This window comes from Aquarana catesbeiana, linkage group LG10, assembly GCF_042186555.1.
Source record: "Aquarana catesbeiana isolate 2022-GZ linkage group LG10, ASM4218655v1, whole genome shotgun sequence".
Taxonomy (NCBI): Eukaryota; Metazoa; Chordata; class Amphibia; order Anura; family Ranidae; genus Aquarana; species Aquarana catesbeiana.
This window is the reverse complement of record NC_133333.1, coordinates 237,433,551-237,458,163: the sequence shown is the minus strand read 5'-3', so window position 1 is coordinate 237,458,163 and position 24,613 is coordinate 237,433,551. Positions and strand designations below refer to the sequence as shown.

General features: G+C 42.7%; 1 protein-coding gene across 1 annotated transcript; it reads right to left on the bottom strand.

Annotated features, from left to right (window-relative positions):
• Positions 1 to 9,734: 9,734 nt before the first annotated feature.
• LOC141110166 (uncharacterized) lies at positions 9,735 to 24,344 on the bottom strand. Its single transcript, XM_073601374.1, has 4 exons — positions 24,192 to 24,344; positions 18,199 to 18,360; positions 14,533 to 14,657; positions 9,735 to 10,486 (listed from the first exon to the last, which is right to left on the bottom strand). Exons 1-4 carry the CDS (start codon positions 24,274 to 24,276, stop codon positions 10,256 to 10,258), a joined length of 603 nt encoding a protein of 200 aa, XP_073457475.1. The 5' UTR covers positions 24,277 to 24,344; the 3' UTR covers positions 9,735 to 10,255.
• Between the last annotated feature and the right edge of the window lie 269 nt (positions 24,345 to 24,613).

Sequence of the window (24,613 nt, the reverse complement as noted above, 5' to 3'; positions counted from 1 at the left end):
TTTCCATGCTGTGATTGTAATGTGGAAGGACAGGCAGGCAAAGGTCCCTTTTTTGGGTCAAATTTAGAATATCAAGAGCTGTAATCCAGAAATGAATTGTGGTGCAAAAGTCCTTTATTTAATTTTAGTTTGACACATCTGCAATACATGATCATAAACTTGATGTTTTCTAAAGAACTTAGAAAGCACTGTAAGTGATTTTGGTAATCGGTATTTGGTTACAAGGGGAGGGCCTTCTCTAGCATAGGAAAGATTTGGAACCTTTCTTGGATAATGCCATCAAGATGGGGGGAGTACAGGGGATCATACAAAAAAGACCTTTAGCTGGTGGAGGTCCACCACACTGAGTGAGCAGATTGTCACCGGAGGATGGTAAGTGAGCTTGGTGGATCCTCATTAGAGCCAGATGACAGAGATGAGAGAAGAGCCCTCAAGATGCAGGTCAAGCAATATTTACCTGACTTTCCAAGAGAAGGGTGTACAGACCTTTCCCTTCTCAGGGTCAGATATGGAATATTTAGAGCCGTAATCAGAAATTCATTCTAGTGAAAAAATTCCATTGTTTAATTTTAGTTTGACACGTGTGCAATACATGATCATAGATTTGATCTTTTCTAAAGAACTTAGAAAATAATTGATTTTGGTGTTCGGTATTTGGTTACAAGGGGAGGGCCTTCTCTAGCATAGGAAAGATTTGGAACCTTTCTTGGATAATGGCATCAAGATGGGGGGAGTACAGGGGGTCATACAAAAAAGTCCTTTAGCTGGAGGAGGTCAACCGCACTGAGTGAGCAGAATGTCACCGGAGGATGGTGAGTGAACTTGGTGGATCCTCATTAGAGCCAGATGTCAGAGATGAGAGAAGTGCCCTCAAGATGCAGGTCAGCAATATTTACCTGACTTTCCGAGAGAAGGGTGTACAGACCTTTCCCTTCTCAGGATCAGATATAGAATATCGAGAGCCATAGCCAGAAATGCATTCTAGTGAAAAATATATTTTTCACTTTGAACCTTTCTTGGATAACAACATCAAGATGGGGGAGTACAGGGCTCATACAAAAAAAAGTCCCTGAGTTGGTGGAGGTGCACCGGTGCTGACTGTGAGCACAATCTCACCGGCGGATGGTGAGTGGACAGAACCTGGTGGATCCTCATTAGAATCAGATATCAGAAACAAGAGAAGTGCCCTCAAGATGCAGTTCAATAATATTTCCCTGACTTTCCCAGAGAAGGGCATACAGACCTTTCCAGTGAGGTGGCGCGGGCTGATCACCAGCCAAATCCTCGGTATAACACCAATGGAGAGATTAGCTATCTACAGTGCTGCCTAAATGATGCCTGTAGCATGGCAGCAGAGAATGATTTCATCAAGCAAGAAACCTTCCTGAAAAGCTTCCTGAAAAACTCTGCTGCTATCTTTATTACCATTGATTTGTATGTGTTTGTTTTTCTCTTTTTTTTTTTTTCTTTAACATTCTGCTTAAAAATTTGTGAATCAGTACTGCTTGGACCTTGAAGAAGGCGACATACCCTGAAAGCTTGTCCTGATAAATTGTATGTTAGTGCAAATAAAAAAAGTATCACGGACAGTACTCAATTTTCTATGTCACAATTGCACTAATACGGCTACAATCAAATCAAGTATGAAAAGCTTTTGAAAGATGCTACCATTTTACCATCGGCTCATCAGATACATACTAGTTCCAAGGCAGCAAAACACATATTTATCACATTTTCTATAGTTATCTAGTACATTAGTTTTGTGTGTATGGGGCAAAATTTCATTATGCCCACTAGATGGAGCTAAGGATCGTAGGAAATCATAGGAAATAAATACTTATTTAATACGATTGTCAGCTCCATCTAGTAGCCATAAGGCAGTACTTTCCCAATTCTCGCCATTCTTATGAATGAATGAATGAATGAATGAAGAAAATCCAACCTGGAGAGAAAAAAAGTCAAAATTTTCCCCATTCGCACAGAACAGCTGTACCAGCAATTTCACTGGATGCTAAATTACTATGCTGTTTTCTTTTTTTTTAATACACCACTAAGACTGCAGTGATTGCTCCAAACTTGCTTCCATCCAGTATGATCTTAACAAATTCCTCATTTCAAGATAAACACAGTTCATGCGATTAGCACATCATAAGCCTATATATAAAAGGAATAAAACCTCTCTTATATAAGCCATTAAAGTTGAACTCCAGAAAGTTCTCTGCACTGCAAAGGTTAAATGCTTGTTTAGGTCTAGAGGGCCTCAAAAACCTGTTTTACTACTTACTTTATCTCCATGCTGTAAGAGGGTCCCTAGTCTCCTCATTCCCATGCCCTGGTGGTCACAGGTCACCTGACATCATCAGTGCAATGAAGAGCCCATAGGCGTGCACTGGACCTGAGGATGTCTGAGGTCCACTACCAGAACATAGGGGAGAAGAGGAGAGAGCCTTCTGACCAAGGGACTGGAGGATCGGGTTTGTAAAACCCCTAAACCTAAATCAGTATTCGATCCTTGCTGTGTTATGCTGCGTACACGCGATCGGACATTCCGACAACAAAACCGTGGATTTTTCTCCGACGGATATTGGCTCAAACTTTTCTTGCATACACACGGTCACACAAATGTTGTCGGAAATTCCGAACGTCAAGAACGCGGTGACGTACAACACGTACGACGGGACTATAAAAAGGGAGTTCAATAGCCAGTGCGCAACCCTTTGGGATCCTTCTGCTAATCTCGTGTTATGCCGCGTACACACAATCGGATTTTCTGTTGGAAAAAACTTGGATGGTTTTTCCGACGGAATTCGGCTCAAGCTTGGCTTGCATACACACGCTCACACAAAAGTTCTCTGAACTTTCGACCGTCAAGAACGCGGTGGCGTACAACACTACGACGAGCCAAGAAAATTAAGTTCGATGCTTCCAAGCATGCGTTGAATTGTTTCCGAGCATGCGTAGTAATTTTGCGCATCGGAATTGGTGCAGACGATCGGAATTTCCGATCGGAACTTTTTCCGACCGAAAAATTGAGAACCTGCCCTCAATCTTTTGCTGGCGGGAATTCCGCCAGCAAAAGTCCGATGGAGCATACACACGGTCGGAAATTTCCGACCAAAAGCTCACATCGGACTTTTGCTGGTGGAAAATCCCATCGTGTGTACGCGGCATAAGTGGAAATTTGGTGAGAGACGATTCGCGCTTTTCAGCCTCGTCAAATTAACAAGGGAGACCAACACCATCCAACCTCTTTGAGGTTAATAAATACAAGATAATAATGGTGTTGTGGTAACTTGGTTTTGGAAGAATTTACTGAGCCCTGTTCTCAATAAAATTGATAACCTCTGAGTTAGCCGACTCTGTGTTAAAGTGTATGTAAACCCTCACCTTGTAAAACAGCCTATTCAGTTTAAAATAGAAATAAAAGGCAAAACATTTATGTATACATATACGCTATATTGTCAAAAGTATTGGGACGCCTGCCTTTACATGCACATGAACTTGGCATCCCAGTCTTAGTCCGCAGGGTTCAATATTGAGTTGGCCCACCCTTTGCAGCTATAACAGCTTCAACTCTTCTGGGAAGGCTGTCCACAAGGTTTAGGAGTGTGTCTATGGGAATGTTTGACCATTCTTCCAGAAGAGCATTTGTGAGGCCAGACACTGATGTTGGATGAGAAGGCCTTGCTCACAGTCTCTGCTCTAATTTATCCCAAAGGTGTTCTATCGGGTTGAGGTCAGGACAGGCCAGTCAAGTTCCTCCACCCCAAATTCGCTCATCCATGTCTTTATGGACCTTGCTTTGTGCACTGGTCCACAGTCATGTTGGAACAGGAAGGGGCCATCCCCAAACTGTCCCAAAATGTCTTGGTATGCCGATGCCTTAGGAGTTCCCTTCACTGGAACTAAGGGGCCAAGCCCAACCCCTGAAAAACCAACCCCACACCATAATCCCCCCTCCGCCAAATGATTTGGACCAGTGCACAAAGCAAGGTCCATGAAGACATGGATGAGCGAGTTTGGGGTGGAGGGACTGTCCTGACCTCAACCCGATAGAACACCTTTGGGATGAATTAGAGCGTAGACTGTGAGCCAGGCCTTTTCCTCCAACATCAGTGCCTAGCCTCACAAATGCGATTCGGAAGAATGGTCAAACATTCCCATAGACACACTCCTAAACCTTGTGGACAGCCTTTCCAGAAGAGATGAATATGTTATAGCTGCAAAGGGTGGACCAAGTCAATATTGAACCCTACAGACTAAGGCCTGATTCACACCTATGCATTTTTAGTGCATTTTGCAGATTTGCACTACAGAACGTGTTCCATAGGAAACCATGTTAAATGGACTGTAGTGAAAATCTGCAAAATGCAAAAAGCACTAAAAATGCATAAGTGTGAATCAAGCCTGTGATGCCATTAAGGTCATGTGCATGTAAAGGCAGGTGTCACAATACTTTTGACAATATAGTGTATATAAAAAAAAACATAAATACCCCCCCCCCCAGTTTCCTCTAGCACAGCTAGAGAACTGACCATGCTAAGCTCACCTGCCTAGTGTGGTCAGTTTTTTTTAATAGGAAAGCAGAGGGACTGGCAGGAACACCAGGGATTTCACACAAAGGAAGTAATACAAAGAGAACAACATACTTTTCCATATAAGTACATGGTACAGCAGGCACATATAAGGAATATGAAATGTTGGGTTTACATATTCTTTAAGATCGTTGGCCATTGCTGGTTCGGCCTGACTCATCTGGCAGCCGTGAAAATGTTATTCTTGGAGCCGTCAGCTTGTATGGTAGATTCATATCCGCTATTATCTGCCTTAAAACACCAGAGCATTATACCTGGGCAATCAATAACTAGGGATTAATTAAACATTTTTACACTGTAATCTACCGATCCGAACACAGATATGAATCACTTTGTGATCGTAATTCATTCGCAGCCCAGCCTCCCTCCCCACATTGTACCATTGATTAATAGTTCATTGGGAACGTAATGTTTCACTAAAGGAGGTGAGTTATGAGCGGCAGGGGTTAATCCTCTTCCTCCCGGTTTTCGCTGGCTTCAGCGGTTTTTTGTTCCAATCCCATAGAAAGAAAGGTAAATACTGGATGCTGGCGTAAGGTTTGAATCATGCTTCCTGGCCAAGCAATTTGCTTCACTTTTCATTAAGTGATAAATCAGTTTTATTATCAATGAACATGTTGTAATTCTCGAGTCATTGCTGGCAGATATGGTAAGGTTACCATAAAGTGAAAAGCGCCTCTTAGGAAGGCTCGAGAAATCAAAAATATGTCCGCAGAGGTGCCAATGGCTAATTTCTTCACCCAGCTACAGTATGTGGTGTTAAAAGCCAACTATGCCAAATATTGGGTGATCATCAATGGGTTCAATTGGCATCATCGGAGATGGCCGTGAGTTTTCTACTTTTTCCATTTGCCCCCAAAGGATCACAATATAGGCTTTTGTCGATGGGCTTCGGGTTAGTGTTGAAGACATCTGTTTAAGACGCTTCTGAGATCATTCAGAATTCCTTGATAGGTACAATCGACCTGCAGTTGTCCTCTTGCAATCCCATAGACTTTTATTGGATGCAAAACCCTTCTGAAGCAAATAAAAGTCCGTCAGCTTGGGACCCTAAGAGGGTATATTTCTGTTTTTTTTTTGTTTTGTTTTTTTAAATTGCAGACCTATTTTTTTTTCTGTGAAATTGCATGTCCTGAGCAAATACAAATGTTATTAAGCTATTTTGTCTTCAGGTTGAATGTTTTTCATTCATACTGCAGAAAGTAAATTGTTCCTAATGCACTATTTTCCTGATTCATTCTATTGTGTATGAATGAAAAACATTTGACCTGGGGAGAAAATATCCTAAAAACTTTAGTTTTTGCCTCCATTTGCACAGAATTTACATGCAGTTTCGCATCATGTATAGCCCTGTGAATTTTCTTATAAATATACCCCAAGGTCCCAAAGTGGACTCCCCCAGCCACTAGTTAATTCCCCACTGGGATGCTCTTTTCCGCCTCCACTGTCAAAGCAGGTAATGTAAGAGCCAACCACTGCTTCTGCTTGGCAGTCTGTCATAACCATTCAAATTGGTAGTGATTGTCTCTGGCCATGTCTTGTATCATGTCTACAGTCTCTGACTATCTCTTGTATCATGTCAGCAGTCTCTGACTATCTCTTGTATCATGTCAGCAGTCTCTGACTACCTCTCGTATCATGTCCACAATCTTTGACCATCTCTCATATGATATCCACAATCGCTGACTATCTCTTGTATCATGTCTGCAGTCTCTGGCCATCTCTTGTACCATGTCAGCAGTCTCTGACTATCTCTTGTATCATGTCAGCAGTCTCTGACTACCTCTCGTATCATGTCCACAATCTTTGACCATCTCTCATATGATATCCACAATCGCTGACTATCTCTTGTATCATGTCTGCAGTCTCTGGCCATCTCTTGTACCATGTCAGCAGTCTCTGACTATCTCTGGTATCATGGATATAGTAGATGGGGAATTGGCGCTACCCTCTATGTGTCTTATAATGGTTACCTATATCATAAAGTAAACGAGGATATTACTATCCCAGTGTTTCTACCAAACTAAACTTAAAAAATGCATTAAGTTTATAAAAGTAATAATACTTAGTGATATTGGCATCCAGTGTCTAAAATGTGACAGTATGTCCCTTTGGGCAGACGCTCTTAATGTGTGGTAATGTGTAGCACCCAGGGGTAAAGATCCCTTTAAAAAATATATCACTAGCGGTGCAAACTCAAACGGGTCTCAATGTGTACATACATTAAATACAATACAGGGACTAGTATTTCAGAGTGGAAAGTTTGTGGGGTACTATCACTTAATACACCTATATATTTGAAACCTATACCAAGCATGAGCTACTTGTGATTAAAGCATAAAAACAAATTATATGTATCTCAAACCATAGTGCTGTGACCTACTTAGAAAGTTATACATATATCAAAACTGCATGTGCAACTTTATAATTGTAACAAAAAAGCTGTGGAAAAAGCTATGAACAGAGTCCAATCGGAAAAAAATACATAAAAAATAAAATAAAAAAATATAATAGGTAGATTATAAAGCGTCCCAACTGCGTGCAGTCCAAACTTATTAAACCAGTGAGTGAGTATTTCAATAGTGACTTCTGTGCTCTTCAGAGACAAGTAAAATTGGTGACTCCAGGTGTTCCCCCCAATGTGATCCCCACTCACCAGAAATAGTCACCCCTGTAGGGGTAGCAGGCATAGAGTGGGTTTCTGAAATAAAGATTCCTGTGTATTTCCTGGTTACCTCCGGTTGTCCGTGGGTGTATCCCAATGGCTCGGTGCGGGGTCTCCAGCAGGCTTTGTTCAAGAATGGCCCCTCCGTATCTCCTCAGTAGGTTAATGTGTTTTCCTCCATATAGAAGAAGAAACAGGGGACTTTCATAGTGAAGTAAGTCTTCATTTATTTGAAATCATTCGTTTACAGATTACAGTGGCAAGCAACTGACCCGGTACAGCGCGGCTGTACGATACGCAAGACCAGGAAGCTCCGCCTTACGCGTTTCGTCATAGGACGTTATCAAAGACGGTCTTTGATAACGTCCTATGACGAAACGCGTAAGGCGGAGTCACGCTCACACGTCACACCCGGAAGCCGTGGTTGGAACGCAAGCTGGGACGCACGCCGTCTCTGGCTTCCTGGTCTTGCGTATCGTACAGCCGCGCTGTACCGGGTCAGTTGCTTGCCACTGTAATCTGTAAATGAATGATTTCAAATAAATGAAGACTTACTTCACTATGAAAGTCCCCTGTTTCTTCTTCTATATGGAGGAAAACACATTAACCTACTGAGGAGATACGGAGGGGCCATTCTTGAACAAAGCCTGCTGGAGACCCCGCACCGAGCCATTGGGATACACCCACGGACAACCGGAGGTAACCAGGAAATACACAGGAATCTTCATTTCAGAAACCCACTCTATGCCTGCTACCCCTGCAGGGGTGACTATTTCTGGTGAGTGGGGATCACATTGGGGGGAACACCTGGAGTCACCAATTTTACTTGTCTCTGAAGAGCACAGAAGTCACTATTGAAATACTCACTCACTGGTTTAATAAGTTTGGACTGCACGCAGTTGGGACGCTTTATAATCTACCTATTATATTTTTTTATTTTATTTCTTATGTATTTTTTTCCGATTGGACTCTGTTCATAGCTTTTTCCACAGCTTTTTTGTTACAATTATAAAGTTGCACATGCAGTTTTGATATATGTATAACTTTCTAAGTAGGTCACAGCACTATGGTTTGAGATACATATAATTTGTTTTCATGCTTTAATCACAAGTAGCTCATGCTTGGTATAGGTTTCAAATATATAGGTGTATTAAGTGATAGTACCCCACAAACTTTCCACTCTGAAATACTAGTCCCTGTATTGTATTTAATGTATGTACACATTGAGACCCGTTTGAGTTTGCACCGCTAGTGATATATTTTTTAAAGGGATCTTTACCCCTGGGTGCTACACATTACCACACATTAAGGGCGTCTGCCCAAAGGGACATACTGTCACATTTTAGACACTGGATGCCAATATCACTAAGTATTATTACTTTTATAAACTTAATGCATTTTTTAAGTTTAGTTTGGTAGAAACACTGGGATAGTAATATCCTCGTTTACTTTATGATATAGGTAACCATTATAAGACACATAGAGGGTAGCGCCAATTCCCCATCTACTATATCCAATACCCGAATAGTCCCATTTAGGGACTTACTAGGGGAGGCTGCAAACCCTGTTATTCCTAAGCGCGGACTAATCACATTTAGTAACTCTGGTATCATGTCTACAGTCTCTGACCATCTCCTGTATTATGTCTACAGTCTCTGGCTATCTCTGGTATCATGTCTACAGTCTCTGACCATTTCTTGTATCATGTCTACAGTCTCTGACCATCTCTTGTATAATGTCCACAGTCTCTGACCATCTCTTGTATAATGTCCACAGTCTCTGACCATCTCTTGTATAATGTCCACAGTCTCTGACCATCTCTTGTATAATGTCCACAGTCTCTGACCATCTCTTGTATAATGTCTACAGTCTCTGACCATCTCTTGTATAATGTCCACAGTCTCTGATTATCCCTTGTATAATGTCCACAGTCTCTGACCATCTCTTGTATCATTTCTGCATTCTCCGACCATCTCTTGTACCATGTCCGCATTCTCTTGTACTGTGCCCATAGACTATGACTATATCCTGTTGTGTGTCTGCTGTTTTTTTTTTTGTTTTTTTTATAATTGACAATTTTTATTGATTTTTTATCATTTCAATACAAAAATGGAAAGCATAAATGAAACAAAAAAAAGATAATCAACCTTCTTTGGATAGCACATATGATACCAGCAAATATCAGAGATGAGACATAGTTTGTTAACATAAAAGGCTAGATTATATCCTGGTAAAAAGATGAGAGCATAATACTGAAACTATAACAATAGAGACATCTCAGTCATACATACTATATCACCATATTTAGTAACTTGTAATAGTGTGTCCTGGATATGTGTCTGCTGTTTTTAAGACTGAATATTCACTTAATTTTATGTGGTGACATTAAGGGCCGCAATTGGACCCCCCCCCCATAACAAGAAAACTAACACTGAGTCAGAGGGTTGAGAAAAAATGATTACCACAGGCAGGGGTGCTTACAATGATCACGTTTTATTCATTTATGTAAAACCTTTATCCCAAAAGAAAAAAAACTGTTTGCTGTAACTGCTTACAAAGTCTCCAGCTTTAATTTGTTAGTCAAAATCTTAATCTGCTAGTCTGTCCAACACTCCCCTCTCCCCTGACTGGCAATACTGCTGTGCAAAGGTGTCTCCTTTGCTTCTCCATCCAGAATGCAGACACCCTAGGACAGGAGGTGTGTTACTGGCCATATCACCTGGTGGAAATAAAGGAAACAAATCCTAAAAAAGAAAACAAATCTGCACACCAGTATCTTTTTATTTTTTACAGTGCTCAATGAAGTCTACTACCATCTCCCATTATACATTGCACTGTAGGCTCTCCAGCTGTCCGCCTGAACAGAATTTTTGGCAAAGGATAAAAAAAAAGAAAACTATAAACATAAAAATGGAGAATACGGGTAATAAAAAAGTAAAAAAAGTACAAAAATAAGCTTAGTGATTTCCTGATTTCCAGTAAATGTTTACTTTGGCTAGATATTAGGAGTTTGTATTTTTCCCTGGAGCTCTTCTTTAACGTGCTTTTTCCTCGGCAGTTTTGGACTGAGCTTTTCTTTTGCAACGTGATATATATTGGATAACAAACTCATGTTGTGCCTTTGTTCCCTATACGTCCGTTGTTGCTCCTGACATGATGGCTGGACATTCTGCACGTTCCCATTCAGGTCTGGTGGAGATGTCTTTGCATCGTTTGTGCACAAATCCTGGAAAAGGATGACTCTAATCATTAATGTGACCCTAATTAATAATATGAGTGATCATTAACATGACTCCAATCATTAAGATCAATCTAATGTGCCTAATGGAAAAGAAAAGCTACTGTATGATCGCTGTGTTAAAGTGGAACTCTGTGCCGACATGTGTCATATTACAACTGGGAAAAGTTGTGTTCATTCACCATTTCTATTCCTCGAAAAAAAAAAAAAAAAAAAAAACTCATCTATTTTTGCTTTAAAAAATATCTACATCATTTAGTCAACCTTTTATATTTTGTTCAATAGCATTACAGGCTGTCAAACATCCGACTTATGCGCGCGCACACATGAGCGGAATTTCCGTCGGAAAAATCTTGGATGGTTTTTCCGACGGAATTCCGCTCAAGCTTGGCTTGCATACACACGGTCATACAAAAGTTCTCTGAACTTTCGACCACCAAGAACGCGGTGACGTACAACACTACGACGAGCTGAGAAAATGAAGTTCAATGCTTCCGAGCATGCGTCGAATTGTTTCCGAGCATGTGTAGGAATTTTGCGCGTCGGAATTGGTGCAGACGATCGGAACTTCAGACCGAAAAATTGAGAACCTGCTCTCAATTTTTTGCTGGCTGGAATTCCGCCAGCAAAAGTCCGATGAAGCATACACACGGTCGCATTTTCCGACCAAAAGCTCTCATCGTTTTTTTGCTGGCCGAATTTCCGATCGTGTGTACGCGGCATTACAGTATCTCACAAAAGTGAGTACACCCCTCACATTTTTGTAAATATTTTATGATATCTTTTCATGTGACATCACTGAAGAAATGAAACTTTGCTACAATGTAAAGTAGTGAGTGTACAGCTTGTATAACAGTGTAAATTTGCTGTCCTTTCAAAATAACTCAACACACAGCCATTAATGTCTAAACCACTGGCCACAAAAGTGAGTACACCCTAAGTGAAAATGTCCAAATTGGGCCCAGTTAGCCATTTTCCCTCCCTGGTGTCATGTGACTCGTTAGTGTTACAAGGTCTCAGGTGTGAATGGGGAGCAGGTGTGTTAAATTTGGTGTTATCGCTCTCACTCTCTCATACTGGTCACTGGCAGTTCAACATGGCAACTCATGGCAAAGAACTCTCTGAGGATCTGAAAAAAAGAATTGTTGCTCTACATAAAGATGGCCTAGGCTATAAGAAGATTGCCAAGACCCTGAAACTGAGCTGCAGCACGGTGGCCAAGACCATACAGCGGTTTAACAGGACATGCTCCACTCAGAACAGGCCTTGCCATGGTTGACCAAAGTAGTTGAGTGCACGTGCTCAGCGTCATATCCAGAGGTTGTCTTTGGGAAATAGATGTATGAGTGCTGCCAGCATTGCTGCAAAGGTTGAAGGGGTGGGGGGTCAGTCTGTCAGTGCTCAGACCATACGCCGCACACTGCATCAAATTGGTCTGCATGACTGTCGTCCCAGAAAGAAGCCTCTTCTAAAGAGGCAAACAGTTTGCTGAAGACAAGCGGACTAAGGACATGGATTACTGGAACCATGTCCTGTGGTCTGATGAGACCAAGATAAACGTATTTGGTTCAGATGGTGACAAGCGTATGTGGCGGCAACCAGGTGAGGAGTACAAAGACAAGTGTGTCTTGCCTACAGTCAAGCATGGTGGTGGGAGTGTCATGGTCTGGGGCTGCATCAGTGCTGCCGACACTGGGGAGCTACAGTTCATTGAGGGAACCATGAATGCCAACATGTACTGTGACATACTGAAGCAGAGCATGATCCCCTCCCTTTGGAGACTGGGCCACAGGGCAGTATTCCAACATGATAACGACCCCAAACACACCTCCAAGACGACCACTGCCTTGCTAAAGAAGCTGAGGGTAAAGGTGATGGACTGGCCAAGCATGTCTCCAGACCTAAACCCTATTGAGCATCTGTGGGGCATCCTCAAATGAACGGTGGAGGAGCGCAAGGTCTCTAACATCCACCAGCTCTGTGATGTCGACATGGAGGAGTGGAAGAGGACCCCAGTGACATCCTGTGAAGCTCTGATGAACTCCATGCCCAAGAGGGTTAAGGCAGGGCTGGAAAATAATGGTGGCCACACAAAATATTGACACTTTGAGCTCAATTTGGACATTTTCACTTAGGGGTGTACTCACTTTTGTTGCCAGCAGTTTAGATATTAATGGCTGTGTGTTGAGTTATTTTGAGGGGACAAATTTACACTGTTATACAAGCTGTACACTCACTACTTTACATTGTAGCAAAGTGTCATTTCTTCAGTGTTGTCACATGAAAAGATAGAATAAAATATTTACAAAAATGTGAGGGGTGTACTCACTTTTGTGAGATACTGTACATCCAACTTACAAACGGAGGCAGCGTGACATCTCGCTGGTCCCAGAAACTGATGGATGGCCATCTTGCTGATGACCGCACGCTGCCACCTACTGTCCGGTGGACCTGTCAGCAATTCCACATCACTACATGGCCAGTTAACTCTTCTCTATGTTGTCCAAAGCGTAAAAATTAGTTTTTTGGCTAGAGTTTACCTGTTCCAACTTACATACAAAGTCAACTTAAGAATAAACCTACAGAACCTATATTGTGTGTACCCAGAGACTGCCTGTTTAAAAAAATTAGAGGGAACATAAAATAGAACATAAGCATTAATAGTTCCAGATTTTACAGGGATACAACATAGTACATATCTTTGTCAAGGTAGCGGCATTACAGAGTACTATAGTAAGCTATAAACAATATAAAAATCAACACATGGTCTACATCAGGGGTCTCCAAACTTTTCAGTATTAGGGCCACATCATATATTTTACAAATATTGGCAGGCTGCAAGAGTCAGAGTTCTCTCTTACATCAGGGTCCCCATCAGAATCCACCTTACATCAGGGTCCCCATCAGAATCCACCTTACATCAGGGTCCCCATCAGAATCCACCTTACATCAGGGTCCCCATCAGAATCATCTCTCACATCAGGGTCCCCATCAGAATCCACCTTACATCAGGGTCCCCATCAGAATCCTCTCTTACATCAGGGTCCCCATCAGAATCCTCTCTTACATCAGGGTCCCCATCAGAATCATCTCTTACATCAGGGTCCCCATCAGAATCCACCTTACATCAGGGTCCCCATCAGAATCCTCTCTTACATCAGGGTCCCCATCAGAATCCTCTCTTACATCAGAATCCTCTCTTACATAAGGGACCCCATCAGAGTTCCCCCTTACATCAGTTTCCGTCTCAGAATCTCTCTTTACACCAGCATCCCCATCAGAGTCCCCCCATTCCTCATTGTCTCTATCAGAGTTCTTCTTACATCAGAGAACCACCAGAGACCCCCTTACATCAGGGTGCTCATCACTGTACACCGTTCTTCTTACATCAGTGACCCATCAGTCTCCCCTTATATCAGGGTGCCCATCAGAGCCCCCCTTTTTTACTAGGGTTCCAATCTGTGCGCCACTTACATTAGTGACCCTTACAGTTCCCCCTTACTTCAGTGGTCCCCATCAGAGTCTTCCTTCTAACCAGGGTTCCCATCAGATTTCCCTCTTACATCAGTATGCCTGTCAGAGCTCCTCCTTATACCCGGGTCCCTATCAAATTTCCCCCCATAAATCACTGTCCCCCTTCATCAGCAACCCATCAGAGTCCTCCCATACCTCAGTGTCCTCATAAGAGTTCTTCTTACATCAGAGACCCATCAAAGTCCCCTCTTACATCTGGGTTCCTATCACTGTATACTGTCAGTTTACTCACAGAAAGAGCCAGGTGCCAGGACAGTTTAGCTCCTGTGCGTATATACACAGAGATGACCTTATCAGTGGCCACCCAGTGCCTGAAGAGGATGGCTGCAGGACCTGAAAGATTGGGCATCAGAGATGATGGGCTGGTGGGAATGCAGCAGTGATAGGACCTGTCATCGTTGGAGGACAGCACAGAAGGAGGTCACAATCTTGCCCCCACCGATCAAGGTGACTTCCACTTTAATGTACATAGTCTGGGCACAGGTGCACTTTAAACATACCGTACTATCAGGTGTTGAATATAGGATGATGCTGGGATAGTTCTCCATGGACTTCTCTGACACTGTAAGCTGTGTACTGGTCATGTCTTCTGTTGATTCCTGCTCCATCCAACTAGTCCCTCCGTCTAAAGAAACCACAACAATTCCTTTCAAAAGCGTACTATTCCACCCCTCCTACAACACAGACAAAGGAGTCACTCTACTTTGCTGAATCCCAATAAGGCTTGTACATTCTACATTATGGAGAGTCCAATTAGAAACATTTTGATTGGCCCCCCAATGCACCAAATGCATTGGTGCTCTGCTCGTTGCTTTACAGATTTTGTGACACACCCGATTACGGTGCGTTGGGACGTTTTAAGGTGTTGGCAGCCCATTATGTTCAAGATTTGGTAGCCACAGGGAAGGGCCTCCATGAGAAATTTAAAAAAAAAACGGTTTTGTTGGCACCAGTTTGTCTACTCTGAGGAGTACACGGAATTCGTTGTGTGAATCCTTGATAACTGAAGACTAACACGGTGAATCCTCTGGCCTGGATGCAGTTTCGGGCTGGTGGTACTTTACCCTTGTCTCTGCCTAACCCCCTCCCCCATCCCCCTTTTTTAACCCCCCCCCCCCTCCTCCCCGTACCTTTTCTCTCTTGCTGAGACCTTATGGGTCTATACTAACCCCTTGGTGTTTTTATTACACCGTCTCCACCGTGCAAAATTGTCATACGGGATGCAGAGACTCTTTAGATCCTGACGCTCGCGGTCTGTACTTTAGTCTACCGTTCTACACTACATGGGTAATAACTTGTGTGAAGCGGATCTTTATATTTTTTGGAATCTAGTTCATGAGTGTGGTCTCTGTATTTCCCGTTCCTTTGCAAAAAAATAGTATTGAAAAAAAAAAGAAACCCTTTCAGGCGTTTGTTGCTGTCTCGATCATGGCTCTGGAGATTCACTCTCTATATTTGTCCTGATCACCAGAGTGTCTTTGGACCTGAAAGTGAGAGACAATCCAATTTCCTGATGCCAACATGGCAGCATACATGAGATCTAGCTCTGCCCCTATATCCACCCACTGGACCTGTTAAAATCTATAAAAGAAAAGTTAGAGCAACCTCCCCTATTCTCGTACGTCAATGGATTTTGACGGAATCACTGTCCAGGCTTCCATGTCGATTGTAATAAAGTTTGATTATACTTTTTAGCCCTCCCTTTCTAACTCATTATTTATCATTAGAGATGGGCTCAGGCGTGTTCAGGATCCTAGTCTCAACCCACCTTCCCGATCCCGCCAGGAAGCCGACACTGCACACCGCTAATCAGGGGCATTGCTACGTCTACAAAAGATCTGGGGCTAATCAGCCACAGAACCTGTGTAAGTAATGTGTGTCCTGGATTAAAGGGATGATGTGGCAACCATAGGCTAGAGCCCATAGCAGCGTAGTAAAGAAAGTCATACGCTTGGGCGGGCATACACATGTATATAATGTGTGTGTGTGTATATATCCCCAGAGAGCCCCCCCCTTACATCAGGGTCCCCAGAGAGCCCCCACTTACATGAGGGTTCCCAGAGAGCCCCCCTTACATTAGGGTCCCCAGAGAGCCTCCCCCTTAAATCAGGGTCCCCAGAGAGCCTCCCCCTTAAATCAGGGTCCCCAGAGAGCTTCCCCCTTAAATCAGGGTCCCCAGAGAGCCTCCCCCTTAAATCAGGGTCCCCGGAGAGCCTCCCCCTGCATCAGGGTCCCCAGAGAGCCCCCCAGTTACATCAGGGTCCCCAGAGAGCCTCCCTTCCCCTTGGGGACCCCTGCAGAGACTCGGGGCTATAGCCCCAAAAGCCACCCCTAGCGACGCCACTGCCGCTAATCACAGGCAGTGAGACCATGCCTGGTCCGCAGCTGCACAGATCGGGAAATGCCTCCCTGCCTGTGATTAGCGGTGTGCAGTGTCCGCCTCCTGGCGGGATCGGGTAGCTGGGTTGGGAGTAGAATCCCGAGCACACTTGAGTCAATCTCTATTTATCACATGTATGCTGCCATGTTGGCGTCAGGAAAACAGAAAATTATATATACTTATATTTACCGTAATTTTTCTTTCCTGGCGCCAATCCCTTTTTCATCTTGTTATTTTTACTGGGAATGGGGGAGGTTGCTCTAGCTTTCCTTTAAAGCAGGGGTAGGCAACCTCAGCCCTTCAACTGTAGTGAAACTACAAGTCCCATGAAACGTTGCAAGACTCTGACAATCACAAGCATGACTCCTAGAGGCAGAGGCATGATGGGATTTGTAGTTTTACCACAGCTGGAGTGCCGAGATTGCCTACTCCTGCTTTAAGGCTTAGGTCACACTTGACTCCTCACCGGGCTCCTCACAGCAGGAGTCCGGTGTGTCTCCATTCACCATTACAGGTCCAATTTTAGCCAAATTTTGGGCAGAATTTGGACCTGAAATAGACCAAAAGACACACAGGACTCCTGTGCAATTCGCACCAGAGCTGCTACGGAGATGTGTGAACCGGCTCCACAGAGAGCCAGTCACAATCCCCTGAAATGCGAATTGGATGCGGTAAAAAGTGCACATCCAATTCGCAATAGTGTGAACTCAGCCTTACAGATTTAAACAGGTCCTGTGGGTGGATATAGAGGTGAAGATATATATTACATGTATGCTGCCATAGATTGGCATCATTAAAGAAAAATTACGGTAAGTATTTGATACAATTTTCCATTATTTTGAGTTGTCAGCAAAACCGAAATAGAGTGGAGATCTTCCAATGAGGACAGCTGTCTAAGAGGAGGTTTGCCTCACTTTAGAGAGATTTCCCCTCACTTCCTGTTGTGCCTACAGGACAGGAAGTAAGAGAAAATCTCCCCAAATGGGCCAAAGATTGCAATGGGTTTTAACCTTTCCTTACACTAAGGATCCCTTTCATTCTAAAATGAAAAAAACAAACAAACAAATTAGGTCTTAAAAAAATACAGTGTGCCGCATTTAGAGCTCATTCACACTAGCGGTTGGGGGGGGGGGGGGGGGGGGCGGTAAAACCCTGTGGCATACAGGTCTTGGCTTGGTAAGACAGATAACCATACCGCTCAACTTTTTCAGATGAGAGCGAAGAACACCTATAACCAAAAGTATGTTGGCATAGGACACACCCCCTGCCACACCCCCTTAAAGGAGAATTATACAAAAAAATGATTAGTTAAACCCACAAGTGTTTTTCTTTTTTTACCACTACTATTCCTTTATATTGGCTTTTGGAATTTACAAATGCAGCAATTTAGAAATTGGATGGTTTAGCACTGGGAAACACTTTTTGATAGATAGATAGATAGATAGATAGATAGATAGATAGATAGATAGATAGATAGATAGATAGATAGATAGATAGTGCATTTTATATACAACTATATAGATCAGACCAAAATGAGGGACAGATGAGGAGGAAAGAGGGACAGAGGGACTTTGTTCTGAATCAGGGACAGTCCCTTGAAATCAGGGACAGTTGGGATCTATGCAGATAGCAATGCACATAATGTAACAACCCAATCAAAATGAGCTCTGAACTGATAGGAGGTGAGATCCAGTAGTTACGGATTGCGGCACTTTGATAGTCATGGCTGACTTTTTGCATTAAAGAGCTCAACAATTCCAAATACGTTGTTTGTATTGCCACATACCTGTCTTGGTATTCGCCCACTTTTTGCTTCCTATAAGTGCAATAAATTCGGTGTTCTCGGGCAAGCAGAGGAAGAAGTCATTGCTGTCCACCTTCGTTCCATCCTTTGCCAAAACCAACGAGACCGAAGCTCTTGTGCCGTTCAGATTCAAGACCTGAAGAGCTTTAAAAGACACAAAACTGCCGGTTACACGGAGCTCATAATGCATGTATGATGTACAGTTACACACCTCCCAACTTTTTGAGATGGGAATGAGGGACACCTTTCAGCAAAAGTATGCAGGCATAGGACACGCCCCCTGCCACGCCCGCTTAAAAGGAGAATTTTACAAAAAAACAAGATTGGTTAAACCCACAAGTGCTTTTTTTTACCACTACTATTCCTTTATATTGGCTTTTGGAATTTACAAATGCAGCAATTTAGAAATCAGATGAAAGGTTTAGTGCTGGAAAACACTTTTTGATAGATAAAACGTGCATTTTATATACAACTATATAGATCAGACCAAAATGAGGGACAAGTGAGGAGGAATGAGGGACAGAGGGACATTGCTCAAAATCAGGGACAGTTGGGAGCTATGCAGTTAGCGTTCTCTTTACAGGATCTAAAGTCATGTACATATCTTTTGATATTCCCCATCCTGTGACACAGCTTAGCAAATAGCAGTAGTGTATTGCTGAAATGGAGTATCCATTGAGGCCTTAAAAGGATAGTTCACTTTTACAAAAAAAACTGCCTATGCAGGTAAGGGATGTTTGTAGATTAAAACAAACTTTGCAGTTCTGACTAAAGATGAATAATACCCTTGCTATATGTGTAGGCCAGGGATATGCAATTAGCGGACCTCCAGCTGTTGCAGAACTACAAGTCCCATCAGGCATAGTAAGATTCTAACAGCCACAAGCATGACACCAGAGGCAGAGGCATGGAGGTCCAGCTAATTGCATATCCCTGGTGTAGGCCATTTACATGCTTTATGAAGCCTGACTGGAAAACTCCCAGGCTGTTGCTAAGTGAGGCCTAGTCATCACTGCTCACCTCCACCATCACAAACAGGACCGCTGATAAGGCATTACAGCCAGCCCTCCTGTACTGGGCCCGGGCCCCATCAGTTCAAAGGGGGAGCCCAGGTACCTGCTGAGCAGGAGAGGAGGGCCGGCTGTACTGTCTTCTTGCAGACATTAATCCTCTTCTGCCTCGACCTGCCAGCTTCTCCTCCTTTTTTTCCCTCCAGCTTCACTGCAGGAGGATTAGTTCTAGCACATGCGCCCTTTCCATCTGCTGTCTGGTTCCCCCTGTGTGCCCCTTTCCCCCGCAGCCCTGCCAGCTTTCCTCCTCTCCTCTCTTGCAGGCAGCTGCTGCGGGCACACATATAAAATGTATTGGTCCCTTCCTTTCCTGAATGAACACAGTGAGTGATTGGTACCACTCACTCCTGTGTCCATTCATCACTAAAGCATAGTAAACTGTGTTTACTATGCTTCCGTTTGCATAACTCCCAACTGTCCCTGATTTTGAGGGACTGTCCCTGATTTGGAACAAAGTCCCTCTGTCCCTCTTTCCTCCTTATTTGTCCCTCATTTTGGTCTGAACTATATAGTATAGTATATAAAATGCACTTTTTATCTTTTTAAAAAGTGTTTCCCAGTGCTAAACCTTTCATCCAATTTCTAAATTGCTGCATTTGTAAATCTCAAAAGCCAGTTTAAAGCAATAGTAGTGATAAAACTAAGCACTTGTAGGTTTAACTATCATTTTTTTGTATGATTCTCCTTTAAGGGGGCGTGGCAGGGGGTGTGTCCTATGCCTACATAATTATGCTAATAGGTGCCCCTCGCTCCCATCTCAAAAAGTTGGGAGGTATGTGTTTGTGAATGCCTCAGAGTGCTTCCAATTCATTGATCTGTGCAGCTGAGGCTGCAGAGAAAGGGACTGATGAATCTATGTCCTCAATCACTTCCAACCGGGGGGGTGGGGGGGCCTGTCAGGTAGGCTGTATGAGGCCCCATGATTTCTGAAGCTAAATACACACTATACAATTTTCTTTAGATTGTTTCCTTTACATTTACCAAAACCATATACTATAAGGTCAAACCTAAACACTTAGTATGCAATCAGGCATCCCCTTGCACTACATACTTGAAGGTAAATCTAAGGGAAATCTAACAACAAAAGTGGTATAGCGTGTATCCAGCTTTACAGCACCCTGATCAGGGTTGCCAACCTCCCGCAGCATTTTTTACTGACAAAACATGGAAACTTTATTGACGGAGCACATTTTTTACTGGCAGTCTGAGAAATTACAGAACTCCTATTCAAAACTAACACAGTGAGAATTTGACAGTATAAACATGCTATGGGGACACTGACAATACCTATAACAAAGTAATTTGCTTGATTTACGCTTAAAAAGTCATCACAGAATGAAATTATCAGCCCCTAATATTTACTGGCAGTTGTAAAAAAAATCACAGATTTTTACAAACTGTCAGTAAATTTACTGGCGGTTGGCAACCCTGACCCTGATCACAGGAATGAGCTCTTTATGTGATTCAACCCCCTTGCATATTCTCTCTCCTCTGACGCATTAGCTCTGAGCTCAGCATTTGAGAGCTCACTCCTGTGATGGTGAAGGTGAACTGTAATGTCTGAGCCTCACTTAGCAACCTCCTAGGAGTTCTTAGCAACGTCCTGGGAGTATTCCAGTCGGGCTTCATAAAGTATGTAAATGGCCTACACCTATAGCAAGGGCTTTATTCAACTTTAGCCAACTTTAGCCAGAGCTGCACGGTTTGTTTTTATCTAGAGATGACCCTTATCTGCATAGGCAGTTTTGTGGTAAAGGTGAACTATCCCTTTAAAACAAGAAAATTTGTATATATATATATATATATATATATATATATATATATATATATATATATATATATATATATATATATATATATATATATATATATATATATACAGTATATATATATATATATATATATATATATATATATATATATATACTCTTCTTCCATCTTTGGATGGGTCTGTTGCTATCAAAGGTCCTCTTCAACCTCTTCTTCCTTTGGCAAGGGAAAGAATTCTGCCAAAAGGAGCACCACATAAGAGGTCCTCCTGTGAGTCCAGGGTGGGGAGGAGCCTTGACACCCTGGGCTTACAGGAAGACAGTTGATTATTGGTGGGCAGCATTCAACCTGGAAGAGGAGCCAGTTGACAGTGCTGGAAATCAGGTAACTATAGCAGCCGGTGCTCCTTTTTGATTTTGAGAAGCTGTGGGGAATCCATTCAACTGTTTTTGGCCCAATGGACAATTGGGCTTTAATTTTAACAAGTACTCTCTTCCCGTTTACCCGCCCTGAGATGAACTGTTGAAAACTTGAAAATTTTGGATAGAGTAAAGGAGTTTCATAACCTCTGTCAGTTTTTTTTTTTTGCCATCTGTGTCCCATTGGGGAGATTTCCCTTCACTTCCTGTCCCATAGCCAAAACAGGAAGTGAGAGAAAATTCCTCTAAATTAAGGGAATCCCTTGGGGGACCCCAGGTCATCAGAACTAGTGTACCCATTGGAATATTTCCTTTCTATTACTTTTTGTGATTTTCTTTTATTTTCACTTTCAATGATAATGGTAAGGTAAACGGGGCAAATAGAGAGGGTTAATCTACCTAATACAGAGTACAGACAGCAATATAAACTGACAAGCATTCTAATCCCTCTCCACTCCATCCACAATTAAAAAAAGTTTTGCTTTTAGTTTATTTTAAGGATGAATTAATCCGTAGTGCTTGCAGCTACAGAGCTGAGTGAGAGCTAAAGGCAAAACGTTTTTTGTTTTTTTGTTTTGGATAGAGTGGAGACGAATTAGAACACCTGTCAGTTTTTATTGCTGTCTGTGTCCCCGTTATCATTGAAAGTTAAAGTAAAAAAAAAAATTGTCGGTTGTCCCCAGAAAAGTAATAGAAGGGAAATCTTCCAATGGGGACACTAGTTCTGGTAACCTGGGGGTCCCCAAGGTATTCTCTACATTTTTAGGGATTTCCTCTTACTTCCTGTTTTGGATATGGGACAGGAAGTGAAGGGAAATCTCCCCAATGGGACACAGATGGTGAAAAATAAAACTGACATGGGCTACAACCCTTCCTTATGCCGCGTACAAATGATCGGAATTTCGGCCCACAAAAGACCGATGAGAGTTATTCATCGGAAAATGTCACCGTGTGTATGCTCCATTGGTCTTTTGCTGGCGGAATTCCAGCCAGCAAAAGATTGAGAGCATGCTCTCAATTTTTCGGTCGGGAAAAGTTCCTATCCGAAAATGCGATCGTCTGTGGCAATTCCGACACGCAAAATCCCTACGCATGCTCGGAAACAATTTGACGCATGCTCTGAAGCATTGAACTTAATTTTCTCGGCTCGTCGTAGTGTTGTACGTCACCGCGTTCTTGATGGTCGTAATTTCAGTGAACTTTTGCGTGACCGTGTGTATGCAAGGCAAACTTGAGCGGAATCCCGTCGGAAAAGCCGTCATATCTTTTTCTGACGAGAAAACCGATCGTGTGTATGCGGCATTACTCTATCCAAAGTGGAAAAAAAGTTTTTCCTATACTTCTACTTATAAAAATATGTTAAAGCGGATGTCCAGGAATTATTTATGTTGCATTCTTAGATTGGTCCTGCTTTGCATGTAAATATGCATGTTTCATACCCGATGTTCCTCTGGGAAGGCTGGAAATTACTGTAGTACTCAGCGCTGCTACAGTGATAGCTGTGATCTTCTGGTTCCTGCTCAGGTTCTATGCCAGCATCTGCCCCACTGCACTCTGACCACAGGGGATCACCTGCTTGGCAACACCTCCATTCATAGAACACCATGTATTTTCTTCCAGTGAATACAAAGCATTCTCTAATAAGGTAGAGATCATGACTCTCCACCTCATCCAGTCAGCAGCATCCTTAATTCATCCCATTAGTGTCCATCAATATTCAAAACCCGACCTTGTTACAGATTCAACCCAGCAACCGCCACCAATAATCAAAGCCCAGTAGGGTTCAGCCCAGTGGCCTCCACCAATAATCAAGGAACAGCAGCCTCCATTTATAATGAAAGCCCTTGAGGATCACAGAGATCCAACAGATGGAGCAACTCACTATGGCCCTAAAAGACCAATATGAGAAACACTGGCAAATATGGACACCATGGTTCTCCTACAAAGACTAAACTCCTAGCATCTCTGTAAAGCAACACATCCTGGGGTCTTGATCCATAGGTACCTACTGGCACGGGTTCCAGACTTCGAGAGATGACATGGGTGTAGTAGACAACCCCCCACCTCTTTTTTTTCTTCCTGCTTTTCTCCCCCGTTTTCCTTATTTTCCCTTTTCCTTAAAAACAATGGTGGTTTTCTAGTCTCTTTACTACACTTGCTCTCACTTGAACCTTTCCCTCCCTTGTCCTTACTATACATTGGATACTTGTGAGTTTATATTTCCTTTTAAAATGTGTGAACCAAAAGAAAAGAAATGACATTGCACTCTACATGTCTGATGTACCTGTATAGCGATTTGACCAATTATTTGCATTGTAATTTTTTCTTAAATAAAGGATTTAAATTTTTTTTTTTTTTCTATCAAAGCCCAGCAGTGTTCATCAAATCAAAGCCCAACAGTGTCCATCAAATCAAAGCCAACCAGTGTCCATCAAATCAAAGCCCAACAGTGTCCATCAAATCAAAGCCAAGCAGTGTCCATCAAATCAAAGCCAAGCAGTGTCCATCAAATCAAAGCCCAGCTGTGTCCATCAAATCAAAGCCCAACAGTGTCCATCAAATCAAAGCCCAGCAGTGTCCATCAAATCAAAGCCCAGCAGTGTCCATCAAATCAAAGCCCAGCAGTGTCCCACAACTAATCAAAGTATCAATTTTGGATTTATCTTGTAACTTTGTTATTTTCTCCGCAAACCACACAACCCCACATTCCTCTTACCTTTCTCCATTAACTCCTGCAAGGTGGCCGCTGACACCGCATGCCTCACCTTGCTGCCCTGAACACAGACCACACAATGTTTCATCTTCTCTCTGTACTCAGGCCCAAAAACTGAACAGTAGAAACTAAGGAGGAAGTTGTTCACATGTATGAAAGCCCCCCCCACCACCACCCCAGGCAGAATCTCAGGAATGCCCCAATAGGCGTCACACAGTATGGTTAACCCATGTGCTCCCAGGTAGAAGTTATGTTTGCACTTTAAAGGGATCTAGGTTGAGCTGCTGGAAACATGGGATTTAAAGCTCTATGACAATAAAACATGAAAACATCCAAGGTGGTGAATACTGTTTTATTGACATTGTATTTCCCTACTCCTTAGTAGCTATTAATCATATAATAGCATTCATCAGGTCTTTTTTTCT

Coding starts and splice junctions, on each gene's coding strand:
- LOC141110166 (XM_073601374.1), bottom strand. CDS start 24,276: ATGAAACATTGTGTGGTCTGTGTTCAGGGCAGCAAGGTGAGGCATGCG. Junction 18,361..24,191: donor GCAGGAGTTAATGGAGAAAG/GTAAGAGGAATG, acceptor TGTCTTTTAAAG/CTCTTCAGGTCTTGAATCTG. Junction 14,658..18,198: donor GTGGGCGAATACCAAGACAG/GTATGTGGCAAT, acceptor TGGTTTCTTTAG/ACGGAGGGACTAGTTGGATG.